Below are 17,710 nucleotides of genomic sequence, written 5' to 3' on the forward strand. Positions count from 1 at the left end.
TATCTCTGATAGGGTTGGACCAACATTGACATGCTGATAAGCTGTTGATAGATAGTGGCAGTCAGAGAAGTCAGAAAAAGTTAGGAGCTGATGTTCTTCCTGAGACCATGAGGGAGGACAACTGGGATCGGTAAGAGGCGCACATAATCTGACTTTCTTTGTTTTCCTTCTCTATAGGTTTGCAGATTGTGTTGAAGTCCATCATGAAAGCAATGGTCCCTCTGCTGCAGATTGGCCTGCTCCTCTTCTTTGCCATCCTCATGTTTGCCATCATTGGCCTGGAGTTCTACTATGGTAAACTGCACCGTACCTGCTATACAGATGACGCCGGTAAGTGTCATTAGGAAATACCTTGGGCTGCATTAGTCTGGCAGATCCTTTGACCAGTCGGCATTCAAGAGTGCTGTAGTCTGCTTCCATTATGAAGGAATGTTTGGCCAATCCCAATTCATGAGAGTCCAGGGCCAAACAGTGAAGGAGCATGTGGCCTATCCTGTGGAATGGGTCTTCTTGCCAAATGTAGACTTAAAATACAGTTCATTTGGAAGGGTCCATGCTTACCCTGTGGCCAAATATACTAGGATTGGAACAAGGGATATACAGAGTGACCAAGCAGTCAAAATCTATCAGGCATGTGTAAGGCTGAAACGTTGACAACACTGAGCTCTACAGTATCTTCAGGAGAGGCTTTCTGATTTGCGGGATGGTACTTGATGAAGTAATGCTCTTGGACACGGTGATTGTCAGTGCTAATTCACATCTTGGTCAGAACCATTGCCAAAGGATACATTTTTATGCATTTCTGACAGATTTCCACTACTCAGACTTAGCTTGAGAAGAGCAGCAGGGTATTCTGCTTCACTTTGGGTTTCAACGTGGCACATGATTGACCCATTATTTTGCTACAATATTCTTTCCTTTTATTGAGGTGACATTTGTGAATGATTACCAACCTATGTATCAATCCTTCAGATTCAGATGGATTTGTTTATTTTGTTTTATTTTCTCACTATTATGTTGTCTCTGTTTTCTCTCTCAAACCAGTATTCCTTTCTGTGGAGTCTGCCCTCCGGATCATTGGAAGTTTGGGGCATGGGGGGGGGGTGGGAGTGGCCTGATAGAAGTTTATAAAACAATGAGAGGAATTGATAGACAGCTAGTATCTTTCTCCCAGGGTCAAAATGTCTCATACTAGAGGGCATGCTTTTAAGTGGAAAGCGGGGATGTTCAAAGGAGATAGACGGCATTTTTTTTTTACCTGGAGAGGGTGAGTGCCTGGAACGTGCTGCCTGGATAGGTTGGTAGCAGATACGACAGAGATATTTAAGAGGCTTTAGATGGACACATGAATGTATGATATGGGACAGGCTAGCATTGATAGTCTTTCCCAAATTGCTCTTATCTAACTTCTTGAACCACTACTGTTTGGGAAGTGTTGTTGGAGGAGCCTGGAGTAACTGCAGTGCTTTTAGGAGCTGGTACACACTGTAAACCTCTACACTGGTGGTGGACCGAATGAATATGTTGGTGCCAGAAATGTAAGTCAAATAAGCTGCATGATCCTCACTCAAAGCTCCTTGAGTGTTTCTGCTTTTGCACTCCTGTAGATAACTGGACTGTATTCTATTGTACTCCTGACTCATGCCTCGTAGATTAAGTGAGGAGATGAGCCATTTCCTGATCATTGACTCCCTCACTCTCAGGTGCTGCTGCTGTGATGTCCTGGAGCTAGATTGTTGACCACCAACAACCAGAACTATCTTCCTTTGCATGAGTTATGACTTCAACTGTTAGAGAGTTTTCTCCTCAACACTCATTTACCAGGAGAGTTTTCTCCTCAACACTCATTGACTGCAGCTGCTGGAATTTGGAGCAGAAAACAAACTGCAGGAACAGGTCAAGCAAAGTCTGGTAGACAGATAGTCAACCTTTCAGGTTAGACTGAAGGTGGCCTCCTTTACACTATCAGCTAGACCCTGAATTGTTGAACCGGTGACTTTTTTAATCTGTGACGTTCAATTCCCCACAAGGTTGAGCCTTGTCCAGTGAGTCAGGACAGAAGAAATATGGGAGTCACTAGTAAGACCTGATTTATTTCCATTCATAGTTGAAGGCAGTGGAAGTGAGCCATGCACTTGAACCACTGCCAATGATGCTATTAGCAAGGATGTTTCAGGATTTAGACCCAGTAGGGAAGGACCAGTGATGTTTCCAAGTCAGGATGGGTGTGGCTTGGATACAAACCTACTAGAGGTGGTGTTCTCCAATGCCTTTTGCCCTTGTGTTTCGTAGCAGCGGAGGTCTCAGATTTAGGAGTTGCTGTCAGAGTAGTGATGATGAAGCCCGCACAAATTGGCGATGTTGTGGACTGCATAGACTACTGAAGAATACAGTGGGATATAAATCATTTGTAGGTGTGGACAGGTGTGAGATGTTGCACTTTGGGAGATAAAACATGAAAGGGCAGTACACAGTTAATGGCAGGTAGACATTTAATGGCATACCCTAACAGTGCTGATGAATAGAGGTATTGATAGGGTGGTAAAGCAGGCTTACGGCTCGTCTTCATTAATCTAGGCAATGGTTTCAAAAGCCAGGAAATCATGTCACAGCTTTATAAAACTGGATGGGCCACATTGCATTCAGTTCTAGTCACCACGTTAAAGGAGAGATGTGGAGGCTTTGGAGAGGATGCAGAGTCACACCTTTGTTCACTAGGTTAATTCCTGGGATGTCCGGACTGTCTTACGCAGAGGTTAGAGAGACTGGGCTTGTACACGCTGGAATTAAGGAGATTGAGGGGGGATCTGATTGAGACATATAAGATTATTAAGGGATTGGACAAGATAGAGGCAGGAAATATGTTCCAGATGCTGGGAGAGTCCAGTACCAGAGGGCACGGTTTAAGAATAAGGGGTAGGTCATTTAGGACAGAGTTGAGGAGGAACTTCTTCTCCCAGAGAGTTGTGGAGGTGTGGAACGCGCTGCCTCAGAAGGCAGTGGAGGCCATTTCTCTGGCTGCTTTCAAGAAGGAGCTAGATAGGTATCTTATGGATAGGGGAATCAAGGGTTATGGGGACAAGGCAGGAACCGGGTATTGATAGTAGATGATCAACCATGATCTCAGAATGGCGGTGCAGGCTCGAAGGGCCGAATGGTCTACTTCTGCACCTATTGTCTGTTGCCTATTGTCATTGGGTTTTGGTGGGGTCATGTGCCCTTATGAAAGTGGGGAATTTAAAAATCTTAAAGCAAGCCACAATAGCACATTCAGTGCAAAGGTGTTTATGGTATGCCAGAGATGGAAAACTTTTAGAAAAAGTGCAGAAATATTTACAGTGCAAAAAAATAGCAAAAATGACAAAAGAGAAAATGCAGATTATATACCATCAGATCTTTATGACTGTAGTTCATTGAGGATATCAGTCCAAACCCACCCTTACACCAAAATGAGCCTTTAAATAAGGATCTCCTTGTTCCAGGAGAAGAGGGATGGTCCATTCTTTGGAATGCGGGTGAGTGGTTATCCTAAGTATAAACAATTACGCAAATACCAAAACACAGGATTTCACATCCTTCTTCACAATCACAGATGTCCACAAATGCATTCATCACGATAAGATCGCAATGACATTGCGCAACAAAACCAATCAATAACTAACCATTTTCCAGGAGTCGGCACTCTTTCACATCCCCCAAAACGAACTCTTCCGCTGAGCATGTGGCACCCCCACCACAAACAGGCACCTCACCCATCAGTCAGGTCTCCTCTCCGAAACTGCAAGCAGCAACAAACAGGATGTGTCAAAGAGTGTCACTGTCCTGGAGTGTGCAAATACAAACAAGAGTGTCTATGCTGCATATTCACCAGTGTGTGTACCTGATAAGTGCAATGTCAGCACTACCAGACAGGGATAATGAGAATTACAGGGCGACTGGGGTGGAGGGAGGAAGACTGGCTCTTTTACTGTTCATGGACTGTTTCTCCCACTACCTTCAGGAAGGAGGTTATGTAGCATCCACACCTGTCTCAAAAACAGTTCCTTCCTCCAATCAGTAAGGGTGATAACTCCTTTACCCAATAACCCACCCCTCCACCGTCCCCACCTTCACTACTAGATCACTTCCTGTCAGAGTCACTATATATGTGCAAGGAGTGGGTCGATGTGTGTGTAAGAGGGATTAAGGCTTGGTCAGTGCTGTACATTAAGTATTGATCAGACTGAGTTGGAGTATTGTGAGCAGTTTTGGCCCCTTATCTAAGCAAAGATGTGCTGGCATTGGAGAGGGTCAGAAGAAGCTTCTTGAAAATGATTCCGGGAATGAAAGTGTTAACACATGAAGAGCACTTGATGGCCCTGGGCCTGTACTCAATGGAGTTCAGAAGAATGAAGGGGGATCTCATTGAACCCTATTGAATATTGCAAATATTGAGATGTCTGGATGGAGTGGATTTAAGGAGGATGTTTCCTATGATGGGTGAGTCTAGGACCTTGCGAGCACAGCCTCGGAATGCGTTGGCATCCATTTGGAAGGTTCGTTAGTGCTTAACGGGGGGAGGGGAGGTAAACTAGGTAAACTAGGGAATGGGAACAGGTAGTGGGGAGATTGTGGAGACAGATGTTGGTAAGACCTCAGACAAAGTCAGGAATCAAAAGATTGAGCATGGTGCAACTAATGTTCTGAGCTGTGTATATTTCAATGCAAGTAGTATTGTAGGAAAGGCAGATGAGCTCGGGGCATGGATCAACACATGGAATTATGATATTGCAGCCATTAGTGAGACTTGGTTGCAGGAGGGGCAGGACTGGCAGCTCAATATTCCTGGATTCTGTTCTTTAGATGCAAGAGAGAAGGAGGGATTAAAAGGGGGAGAGCTGGCAGTACATAGTGAAAATGTCAGAGCAGTGCTCTGTCAGGACCGACTGGAGAACTTGTCTAGTGAGGCTTTATGGGTGGAACTGAGGAATAAGAAAGGTCAGACCACTTTAATGAGGCTCGATATAGACCACCCAACAGTCCGTGGTATTTAGAGGAACAAATTTGTAGAGAGATCGCAGACTGATCCAAGAAACATAAGGTTGTTATAGTAGGTGATTTCAACTTTCCACATATTGACTGGGAATCCCATACTGTAAATGGACTAGATGGGATAGAGTTTGTCTAATGTGTTCAGGAAAGTTCCCTTAATCAGTACATAGAAGTCCCAATGAGAGAGCAATACTGGATCTGCAGTTAGAGAATAAGACAGGGCAGGTGACAGAAGTTTGTGTTGGGGAACACTTTGCATTGTTACGTACCCTGTAACTGGGTTGCCAAACCAGCAGAAATGGACCATGTGTTGGAGTCTGGTTTAACAGAAACTAATAAAGTTTTATTAAAGAAATAAGTAACACAGTACTCTAATCGTAAGGATGTAAATGCAATAGGTTAGCAATGATAATACACACGTATACACAGAACTAGGGTAATAGGAATCAATCAAGCTCTATCGCAGTCTAGGGGTAAAATGATCAGTCTCAAGTGATGCAGAGTTCAGTTCAGCTTAGTACAGTTCGCAGTAATCGCTGTTGTGCCATTGGAGAGAGAGAAAGAATGCAAATTTTGATTCAAACAGACCTTTGATGTTCTTCGCAGTTAGCTTTTGGGTGAACCCTTTTATGTCTTCTGTGGTCACCGACTGTGACCCCTCCGTTCCGGATACGACTGTTCTTCTGCGGTGAACCCAGCACCCAAGCAAGGGCGGACACACACAGCAGGTTCCTGTCGATCGTCCCTTTTCACCCTGTCAGTTTATGGTCAGTTCCCTCGAACCAGACCTCCAACTCCCACCAACTTGTGGGAGCACACCGCTCTTCCAGGGTCTCGTTAACTCGTGATCTCGTGGTGTGTGTCGTGCCTTAGCGAACCTGTTCTTTTTATCCCCCTGCTGGGGTATCGCCTGTCCATCAAACTTTAAACAGTTCAGGTTCAAAGCAACCGGTCTGTCAATATTCTGAAATGTGTTTCTTTCTCGTTAATCTCTCTCTTCTCTCTTATTAGCATTTTGAATGTTTCTCCATTGTCTCACTTATCTCTCTCTCATTAGCATCAATCTTCTGATAACTTGGTTTTTCGTCACAGCATGTAGTGATCATAATGCCATTAGCTTTGAAGTAAATATGCAAAAAGATAGGTCTGGTCCATGGGTTGAGATTCTAAATTGGAGGAAGTCCAATTTTGATGGTATCAGGAAGGATCTGACGAGTGTGGATTGGGATAGGCTGTTTTCTGGAGATGTACCTGGTAAGTGGGAGGCCTTCAAAAGTGAAATTTTGAGTATAAAGCTTTTATGTGTCTGTCAGAATAAAAGGTAAAGATATCAGGTTTAGGAAACCAGGGGCCGTTTTTAAATTATTTTCATAATCTTTGACTTCTCGATAAAATACAAAAGTTGGTTAATAGCATACTTTATTATCTGATACGGTTTTTTTTCTTTTTTTCCCAAACAGCTTCGACTTTGGTAGTGGGTATAGATCTTTTTTTTAATAAAATTGTTTATATTCTAATATACAAATTAATCTAATTTATATGAATATAGAGTAAGGAGTTCGTTAATGTGATTCAGTATACTGTATCTGGTATTATTATATTTTTTCTTTTGTTTTATAATATGTATTCTCTTGGACTCTGTATTCTTCTATATAGAAATCAATAAAAATATTGAAAAAGGAAAGGAAAGGAGACTTTGGTTTTCAAGGGATATCGAAGCCCTGGTTAAGAGAAAAAAGGAGGTGCATAGCAGTTATAGGCAAGTAGGAACAAATGAGGTGCTTATGGAGCGTAAGAAATGCAAAAGAACACTTAAGAAAGAAATCAGGAGTGCTAAAAGAAAACATGAGGTTGCCCTAGCAGACAAAGTGAAGGGGAATCCTAAGGGATTCTACAGATATGTTAAGAGCAAAAGGATTACAAGGGACAAAATTGGTCCTCTGGAATATCATAATGGTCATTATGCGTGGAGCCAAAAGAGATGGAGGAGATTTTAAATGATCTTTTGCATCTTTATTTACTTAGTAGATGAACACAAAGCCTATTGAAAGAGGCAGAGTAATAGCGAGATCTTGGGCCCTATACAGATTACAGAGGAAAAGGCTTTTGCTGCTGAGGCAAATTAGGGTGGATAAATCCCCAGTGCCTGACAAGGTGTTCTCTTGACCCTATCGGAGGCAATTGCAGGGACTCTAGCAGAAAGATTTAAATCATCTTAGTGACTGGTGTGGTAGCGGAGGATTGAAGGATAGCTAATATTGTTCCATGGTGCCCTGTGTGCTTTGTAAATGGTGAAAGGGCATTACAATTGTAGGGTTCTCAGTAATATTAACTGTAATGTTAACTGTTAAGGCTAACAAAACGGCTTCTATGTAGTGTTTTAATGAAATAGCTTCTCTGTAATGTTAACTGATGAGGTAATGGTTCTCTGTAGTTGCAATGTTTGGGTTATAACTACAGATAACGGGGGTTCTAACCAATGAAAGACCTGTGATGCTATCTTGTATGGTGGGAACCGGGGAGAGTTCGCGGTCTTTTTCGGTGAGGCGAGTGAAGAGGAAGGACGAGTGCGGGAGCGTTCGGCAGTCCCAGGACGGCGGATGCCAGAATTCGACGGTTCAGAGATTGTTGGAGGTTTGGAGGTCATTTATGGACAAACGAGGGAAGCGTGAGCTCCAACAAATTATTTTGTGCATAGAACTGATAAATTTTTTGGGTAGCGCCTTTTATTTTATTTGTTTCTACTAACCACATCACAAAATAAGAGTTATGAAGTGTAATTATTTAATCGCATATTGTGTACTATCTGCTGTTTTACATTGTGGGTTTGTACTGAGGTGCATTACACAGCATCTACGCCAACATGAGACACAGTTGGGCGGGCAGACGGCAGTTTCTGCTAGACGAACGTGGGTTGATAAGGTCGAGTGTTACACAATGTTAGGAAGTAAATTGGTTATGAAAGGACCTTTTCCTGTAGCCACAGGATTTGCATGGGTGCTCAAGTTCAGTGGTAATGCAATTGGATGTCAAGTTTGGTGTATGGTAAAAATCCTCATTGCTTTGCCCTTTTGTGGCTTCTTATTAGTCCACAGCTGAATATTGCCCAGGTCTTGCTTGCAAGAAGCCAAGGACTACATCACAGGCTGTGAAGTTACAAATGGAATTATAGATCGTGCATACATTCACACTTGCAACTTTATGACGAAGCAGCTGAAGGTGATTGGGTCCAAGACACTGCTCTGAGGAACTCTGGAAGTGATATCTCGGTGCTGGGGTGATTGACTTCCAATAACCACAACCTTTGTGTAAGGTTGTAATTGCATCAATATGTTAGACCCAGGATAGATCTTCAGAGATGTTGATGCACAGGAACTTGAAACTACTCACCCTGTCCGTTGACTTCCCCTTCCTGAAGTCCACAGTCAATTCCTTGGCGTTGAGTGCAAGGTTGTTTTTATGACACTATTCAACCAGCTGATCTGGTTTACTCCTGTATGCTTCCTTGACACCATCTGATATCCTGCCAACAATAGTGTCACTGGCAAATTTATAGATGGCGTTTGAGCTGCGCCTAGCCACACAGTTGTGGGTTTAGGGAGAGTAGAGGAGTGGGTTAAGCATGCATCCTTAAGGTGTAGCAGTGTTGATTGTCAGCGAGGAGATCTGTGGTCTCCTGATGAGGAAGCCAATGATCTAGTTGAAGAGGGAGGTGCAAAAGCCCAGGTTTTGGAGCTCGTTGATTAGAACTGAGGATATGATTTTGTTGAACGTTGAGCAGTAATCGATAAACAGGAGCATGTCATACAATACTATGCAGAAGTCTTAGGCACCCTAGGTTTTTATGATTTCAGATGGTCTGGCTTCCACAGGGCTCTGATCTCATCATCATCGAGGCTGTCTGGAATTACTTGGAGAGACAAAAGAAAGCCAAAGTCTGCCGAAGAACTGTGGCAAGTTCCCCAAGATGCTTGGAACAACCTACCAGCCAATTTTCTTATAAAACTGCACAATATTGTAGTTTTAAAGGCAAAAGGTGGTCACATCAAATATTTTTTTTACTGTATACTGTTCTTCATAGTAATTTCTTGATATTTAGAAACTTCATTATTTTTGAAAGCAACTTTGCTTTAAAGTTTTTTGTTTACATGTGCCTTTGACTTTTGCACAGTACTGTAGTTATTGCTGTTGTTCAGGTGATCCAAGACCAATCTGGAGCTAACTGATTCGAGTGAAATCCAGACTGGGCAGTGAGTAAGAGAGTAAATGCTACTTGATTCTTCAAATGGTATTTGCAGTTGCAGTTGCAGTCAAATCAGTGGAGGAGGCCTCACGCAGGTTGGTGAGAGAGAGAGATTTGAAAAAGGAGCTTTCAGCAGCACAGTTGCAATTCATTAGCAAGGGTAAATAAAAATAAGCCAGGGACAAGCAGAGTGGCCTTAGTTGGAGTGGACCAGTGTTAACGTGAGGAGGCTTTGGCTGATTAGGCTTCAGCATGAACAGGCTTGGTCAAGTTATGTGGTTGGTTGGTTTCTTTCTCTTCTCTCTTCATTCTTCATCTGTTAATGCAAGTTAGAGCAGTGGAGATAGCTCCCAGGGCTGTGTTGTGTTCTTTGTGTGAGATGTGGGAATTCCGGGAGACCTCCAGCCTCCCGGAGAAGCACATCTGCACCAGGTGCACCAAGTTGCAGTTCCTTAGTGAACATATTAAGGAACTGGAGTTGCACTTAATAACCTTTGGTTCATACAGAAACTGGGGAGATGATAGATAGGAGCTACGGGGAGGTAGTCACCCCCAAGTTGAAGGAGGCAGGTAAGTAGCTGACTGTCAGGAGAAGGAAAGGAAATGGGCAGTCAGTACAGGGTACCCCTTTGGCCGTTCCCGTCAATAATAAGTATACAATTTTGGAGGTTGTTGACGGGGGGTTCGACCTATTGGGGAACCCGTAGTGACTGGGTCTCTGGCACTGAGTCTCACGGTAGGACTCAGAAGGGAAGGAGCTGAGAAGAGGACTGTAGTAGTGATAGAGGTTCCATTGTTAGAGGAGCAGACACGAGATTCTGTGGGCACCACAGAGAGACCCGTATGGTATGTTGCCTCCCAGGTGCCAGGGTCGTGGACATCTTGGATCAGGTCCACAACATTCTAAAGGGGGAGGGTGAGCAGCCAGGAGTCCTGGTTCATACTGGCACTAGTGGCGTAGGTAGGAAGAGTGAGGAGGTCCTGAAGAGAGAATTTAGGGTGACAAGTACAAAGCTGAAAAGCAGGACATCTCTGGATTGCTGCCTGTACCTCACGCCAGTGGGGATAAGAACAGGAGCACTTGGCAGACGAATGTATGGCTGAGAAACACGGCTGAGATGATTGTGGTGCATGGGGCAGGGTTTCAGATTTCTGGATCATTGGGATCTCTTCTGGTGAAGCTATGACCTGTACATAAGGAATGGTTACACCTAAATGTAGGAGGACCAATATCCTTGTGGGCAGGTTTGCTAAAGCTGATTGGGTGAATTTAAACTAATTTGGCAGGGGATGGGAACCAGAGTGTTTACAAGCAGAGGCAATGTGAAGTGAGTCTGTCATTAAGAACAAGCAGATGATAGGGTAAAATTGCAGTCATTGGGATGATTTGCAGTGTAAAAGGGGGACAAAATCGAAAAGAGTGATGAAATTCAGGACTGATTGTGTTGTATTTTAATGCCCACAGTATATGGAAGAAGGTAGTTGAACTTGTAGCACAGTTAGAGATAGCCAGGTATGACATTGTGACTGAGAGAAGATTATATCTGGGAGATTAACAACCAAGGATACACATTGTATTAAAAGGACAGGCAGGTGGGCAGAGGGGGTGGGATGGCTCTGTTTAAAAATTGAAATCATATTCTTAGAAAAACATGACATAGGTGTTGAATTGTTGTGGGTAGAGCAAAGAAACTGCAAGAGCATGAAGACCCTGATGGGAGTTATAAACAGGTCTCTGAACAGTAGCCAGGACATGGGTTACAAATTAAGAATACAGAAAATGTATGTTGAATGGGCAATATTATGATAATCATGGGGTTTTCAATGTGCAGGTAGATTGGGAAAGTCAGGTTGGTGCTGGATCCCAAGAGAGAAGATTTATAGAATGCCTACAAATTTTAGAGCAGCTTGTGGTTGAGCCCACTAGGGGATCAGCTATTCTGGATTGGGTGTTGTGTAATGAACCGGAATTGATTAAGGAGCTTAAGGAAAGGGAACCTTTTGGAGGCAGTGTTCATACTATGATAGAATGAACCCCGCAATTTGAGAAGTAGAAGCTAAAATCAGATGTGTCAAGTGGAGTAAAAGAAACTGCAGAGGCATGTGAGGGCAACTGGGCAAAGTTGATTGGAAGGGGTTACCTGAGTTTTTGGGAGCAATTTGGAAGATGTAGGATAGATATACCCCAAACATGAAGTATTCTAAATACAGGATGATGCAACCATGACTGACAAGTGAAGTCAAAGGCAAAATAAAGAAAGAGAGGGCATATATTAGAGCAAATATTAGTGGGAAGTTAGAGGATTGGAAACTATAAGTTTTTTCAAATATATGAAGAGTAAAAGAGAAGCGAGAGTAGATATTGAACTGCTGGACAATGACCCTGGAGAGGTAGTAATTGGAGCAAGAAAATGGCAGATGAACTGATTAAATATTTTGCATCGTTGTGGAAGACAGTATACTGGAACTTTGGAAGTATCAGCGGGCCGAAGTGAGTGCTATTGTTACTACAGAGAAGGTCCTTGAGAGATTGACATGTTTGAAGATACACAAATCACCTAGACCAAATGGACTACAAACCAGGGTTCTGAAGGAGTTAGCTAAAGAGATTGTGGAGGCATTAGTAATGATCTTTCAAGAATCAACAGATTCTGGCGTGGTTCCAGAGAACTGGAAAATAGTAAATGTCACTCCACTCGTAAAGCAAGGAGGGAAGCAAAATAAAGGAAATTCACTGACCTCAGTGGCTGGGAAGATGTTGGAATCAATTGTTAAGGATGTTGTTTCGGAATACTTAGAGGCACATGACAAAATAGGACAAAGTCAGCATGGTTTCGTTAAGGGAAGATCTTGCTTGACAAATTTGTTGGAATTCTTTGAGGAAATAACAAGGATAGGCAAAGGAGAATTGGTGGATATTGTGTACTTGGATTTTCAGAAGGGCTTTGACAAGGTGCCGCACATTAGGCTGCTAAGCAAGCCATGAGCCCATGGTATTACAGGAAAGATGGTGTTCCACAGGGGTCTGTGTTAGGACTGCTTTTTCCATTGTACGTCAATGATTTGATGATAGAATTAATGGCTTTGTTGCTAAGTTTGCAGACGATACGAAAATAGATGGAAAATCTATTGGCAAAGAAGTGGCAGATGAAATACAGTGTCAAGTATATAGTCATGCACTTTGGTAGAAGGAATAAAAGCATAGTCTAGTTTCTAAATGGGGAGAAAATACAAAAATCTGCGGTGCAAACGGACTTGGGAATCCTCATGCAGGATTTCCTAAAGGTTAATTTGTAGGTTGAGTTGGTGGTGAGGAAGGCAGATGCAATGTTAGCATTCATTTTGAGAGGACTAGAATATAAAACCAAGAATATAATGCTGAGGCTTTACTTGAAGTATTTGGAACAGTTTTGGGCTCCTTATTTAAGAAAGAATATGCCGACTTTGGAGAGAGTTCAGAAGAGGATCATGAAAGCAATTCTGGAAATGAAGGTGTTACCGTATGAGGAGCAATTGATGGCTCTGGACCTGTACATAGAACATAGAACATAGAAATCCACAGCCCTTTGGCCCACAATGTTGTGCTGACCATGTAACCTACTCTAGAAGCTGACTAGAATTCCCCTAGTGCATAGCCCTCTATTTTTCTAAGCTCCATGTACCTATCTGAGAATTTCTTAAAGGACCCTATTGTATCCGCCTCCACCACTGTCGCCGGCAGTACATTCCACACACCCACCACTCTCCATGTGAAAAACTTATCCCTGATATCCCCTCTGTACCTGCTTCCAAGCACCTTAAAACTAGCTGGAATTTAGAAGAATGAGGGTGATCTCATTGAAACCTATTGAATGTTCAAAGGCCTAGATAGAGTAGATGTGGAGAGAATGTTTTCTAGAGTGGGGAGTCTTGGACCAGAGGGCACAGCCTCAGTATAGAGGGACATCTATTTAGCCAGAGGGTGCTGAATCTGTTCAATTCATTGGCACTGGTGGCTGTGGAGGCCAGGTCATTGTGTGTATTTAATGCATAGGTTCTGGATTAATCAGGGCATGAAAGGTTACGGACAGAAGGCAGGAGAATGGGTTTTTTTGAGGGAAGTAGATCAGCTGTGATGGAGTGGTGAAGCAGGCATGATGGATCAAATTCTGCTCCTATGTCTTATGGTCTTATAGCATTGACTATTTCTGCATGTGTATCTTTTATTGTTCTGTGTATAACACTGTTCTGCATTGCACACCATGTCCAATGGATTGGCACTCTTTTCTGAGTTCAAGTCCTGGAGTCAGGGCCTTGTGGCACAGCACTGTTGGTGAAAAGCTATGGCGTTATCAAGACAATACTGAGGGAATGTGCCCCAGAGGCACCATTGTTCAGAGGAATTGTTACCTTACTCTTAAATGGAAATAAACAACAAATCCATGCTAGAAGATGAAGAAGAAGAAGAAGAAGAGGAAGGATTTAATAGAATGTCTTTGCTGCATGAGAGATTTCAGCTGTAAACCCGATCTGGTAGACCTCTATACAACATAAATCAAGGGGACAATTTGATAGAAGTGTGGAAGTGGAAGATCATTGCAGGTGGAGAAAGGGCAAGTAGGTGGGAGCTGTTCCCATTAGCAGATGTTTCAGGGTCTAGGGGCCATGATGAGTGGCAGAATGTGGGGTAGGGGAGGGTGAAACTTGGCATTCACTGATGGCTGACTGTGGAAGTATTTATTGCTTTATTATTATCTTATTGACCAATGTATAGTGAAACACTTTGGTTTGCTTGCCATCCATACAGATTGTTTCATAACATCTGTATGTTGAGATGGTACAAGGGAAAAGTAATAACAAAATCCAGAGTAAAGTGTTGCAGTTATAGAGAAGGTACAGTGCAAGGCAGTCAATAAGGTACAATGTCATAGCAAAGAAGGTTCTGAGGTCAAGAGTCCATCTTATCATACAAGGGGACATTTCAGTAGTTATATAACAATGGGATAAAAGCTGTTCTTGAGCTTGATAGTACATGGTGTAAGGCTTTTGTGTCTTCTGCTCAATGAGAGGGAAGAGAAGAGAGAATGACCTGTGTGGAAGGGTTCCTTTATTATATTGGCTTCTTTACCGAGTCAGTGAGTAGTGTAGATAGAATCTATGGAAAGGAGACTGCCTTCTGTAATGTGCTGAGCTGTGACCACAACTCTCTGCAGTTATTTGCAGTCTTGGGAACAGCAGTTGCCACACAAAACTGTGATGCGTCGAGATAGGATGCTCTTTATGATGCATCTATAAAAGCTGGTGAGGGTCGATGGGCACATGCTGAATTTCCTTAGGCTTCTGAGGAAGTAGAGGTGCTCATGTGCCTTTTTAGCCATAGTGTGGAGCTAATTAGATCAGGACAAGCTTTCGGTGATGATTGCACCTAGGGACGTAAAGCTCACAGATATCTGCTTCTCAGTGCTATTGATACAAACAGGGGTGTGTGTTTTGTGATGCTTTCTGAAGTTAATGACCAGCTCTTTAGTTTTCCTGACTTTGAGGGAACAGTTGTTGTCATGACATCATTACTTGGGGCTTTCACCGGGGAATTGGGTGGTCACTTGTCAAAGAGTGATTTCTTGAGCTGTAAGGAAAGAGTTCGGGAAGAGGACCAGCGGGGATGGAAGATAAGAAGTTGGTACAATGTGATGCACTGAATAGACTCTTGTATCATCACAACTATGATTCTGAGTGGGGTGATTATCTTGTGTCTGGGGTATCCCTCAATGAGCATCACCAAAGCAGATTGGAAACATGAGAGACCACAAACAAACAAATTGCTGGAGGAATTCAGAGGGTCAAACAGCATCTATGGGGTCAAAGGAATTATAAACGTTTCGGATTGAAACTCAGCATCAGGAACGAGAGTGAGAGGGAGAAGGCTGGTATGAAGAGGAGAGGGGTGTGGTCAGGCAGGAGTCTGAGGTATTGGGTGGACTGAGGAGGTATGTAAGATGACAGGTAATGTTCGGTAGGGTGGAGTTGGGAGAAGGTGGCAGGTGAATGATACACGGAGGCAGACAAAGCAAAGGCATAAAAACACGACAGCACGGTTGTTACTTCATTTTTGCTTGTGTAAAACGCCTGTCATATTATCCACTATACTGTTATGACCACCTGTGTAATGGTACAGTACTACTTCTGTTAGTGTTTCATGATGTGTTATCGTGGAAAGTTTATTTCAGTCCTGTTTAATGTGTTTTTCTGATTAACGTTTACAGCAGCGGAAGAACTGGACTTTCAATTTCCTTGTGGCACTCAGGAGCCAGCCCGTCTCTGCCCAAATGGCACTTTGTGTTCATACTGGATCGGACCCAATGATGGCATCACTCAGTTCGATAACATCCTGTTTGCACTACTGACTGTCTTCCAGTGCATTACCATGGAGGGATGGACCACCATCCTCTACAATGTAAGTGGGATAAAGTGGAAGTGTTTTGTTGGATAAGGGTAATTGGCCGAGCAGGCCCACGTCTGAGCAATGTCAGAAGTTGTTATCAAACCACAAACAAGAGAAAATCTGCTGATGCTGGAAATCCGATCAACACACACAAAATGCTGGAGGAATTCAGCAGGCCAGGCAGCATCTATGGGGGAGAAAAAGTACAGTTGATGTTTCAGGCTGAAACCCTTTGGCAGGATTGAAGGGTTGCCAGAGGGTTTCGGCCTGAAACGTCAACTGTACTTTTTTCCATAGATGCTGCCTGGCTTGCTGAGTTCCTCCAGCATTTTGTTTGTGTTGGTCAGAAGTTGTTATGTTGTTCCATTGTCATCAATCCATTCTCTTTATCTCTGTATATTCCTACACTTTACTCTTATTCATCTGCCTCATAACTTCCTTTTGCCACTTGCTTATATCATGTGGTAATTTAGGCCAGTCACATATCCTGATGATGTCAGAGGAGATGGACCATCTGTGAGAAACCCACATTTTCAGGCATAATGTGTGGTGTTTTTTCAGATGGTCCATTGAGTGGACTGGCTTCGGCTCAACAGGCCTAGAAAAGCACAGGTGGAGGTTCTAAGTAAGTTTCTAGTAAGTTTTTTTTTTCTCTTTCTTTGTTTGTTAGTCTATGGGTAGTGCACCAAGAATGAGTCCAGAGTTATCCTTTGAGTGAGATGTAGGAACTCTGAAAGACTTCCAGTCTCCCTGGTAACTGTGAATATCTGCGTGAAGTGCATTGGACTGCAGCTACTTAAAGACAATGTTAAGGAACTGGAGCTGCAACTCGATGACCCTTGGGTAATACAGGAGAATGAGGAGGTGAGACTTAGAAGCTATAGCGAAGTCGTTGTCAGGAGAGGGAAAGGGCAACCATATTGGTACCACGACTTAAGTGGAAAAGGGAGGCGGTCCAGAAGAGAGAAAAAAGGGAGTTAGTTATAAAGCTGAAAAGCTTGACCTCCAGGATAGTAATCTCCATATTGCTGCCTGTACCACGCACCAGCTGGGGAGGCAGAATAGGATGATTTGGCAGATGAATGTGTGGCAGAGTAATTGGTGCAGGGGGCAGAGTTTCAAATTTCTGGATCATTGAGATTTCTTCTGGGGAAAGTATGACCTGTACAAAAAGGACAGGTTACATCTGAACCCGAGAGGTACCTATATCCTTGCAAGCAGGTTTTGTAGAGCTGTTGTGGAGGGGAATAGGAACCGGAAGTAATAGAGCTGTTGGATGGGGCAGGTGGTATACAAGTAGATGATGTGTGCTGTGAGACTGTGAGGAAGGACAGGCAGATAACAGGGCAAAATTGCAATCAGTGGGATGAGCTGAAGTGTAACTTGGAGGCAAAATTGAAAGGGATGATAAATGCAGGACTGGGGCTGTTATGTTTGAATGCCCGCAGTGTACAGAATAGGGTAGGTGATCTTATAGTGCGATAAGACATCGGAAGGTATGATGTTGTGGGCATCACTGAGTTATGGCTGAACAGAGATAATTCTAGGGAGCTTAACATCCAAAGGATATTGTATCAAAAGGACAGGCAAGGAGGCAGAATGGATGGGAAGGCTCTGTTGGTTAAAAATGAAATCAAATCCTTATGAAGAGATGACATTTGATCGGAGGATGTAGAAACCTTATAGGTAGAGTTAAGATACTCCAAGGGTAAAATAATTTGGTTAGATTCATGGGTGGGAGGGGTATGAAGGGCTATGGCTGGGGGCTAGTCAATGGAACTAGACATGTTAATGGTTTGACATTGACTAGATGGGCCGAAGGGCCTGCATCTGTTCTGTAGTGTTCTATGGCTGACTCTTCGAGGCTAGTTCTTTAATACGGGGAATGTTGGACGATGAAGGATGACCTTATGGAAATATATGAAGTTATGAAAGACAGAAATAAGGTGGATGGTGACATTCTTTTCCCAGGATAAGGTAGACCAAAGTTAAAGGTATAGGTTTAGACTGAGAGG

The 17,710-nt window shown here is 43.1% G+C and overlaps 1 protein-coding gene across 1 annotated transcript in view; it reads left to right on the forward strand.

The window, feature by feature from the left end:
* LOC134354620 (probable voltage-dependent R-type calcium channel subunit alpha-1E) overlaps window positions 1–17,710 on the forward strand; it is a 484,959-nt gene that overhangs the window by 87,972 nt on the left and 379,277 nt on the right. Inside the window, exons 4-5 of the mRNA XM_063063634.1 lie at window positions 178–330; window positions 15,517–15,707. Of these exons, the coding sequence (XP_062919704.1) occupies window positions 178–330; window positions 15,517–15,707 (344 nt within the window). The remainder of the gene's footprint in view (window positions 1–177; window positions 331–15,516; window positions 15,708–17,710) is intronic.

Source organism: Mobula hypostoma, chromosome 12 (genome assembly GCF_963921235.1).
Source record: "Mobula hypostoma chromosome 12, sMobHyp1.1, whole genome shotgun sequence".
Lineage (NCBI taxonomy): Eukaryota > Metazoa > Chordata > Chondrichthyes > Myliobatiformes > Myliobatidae > Mobula > Mobula hypostoma.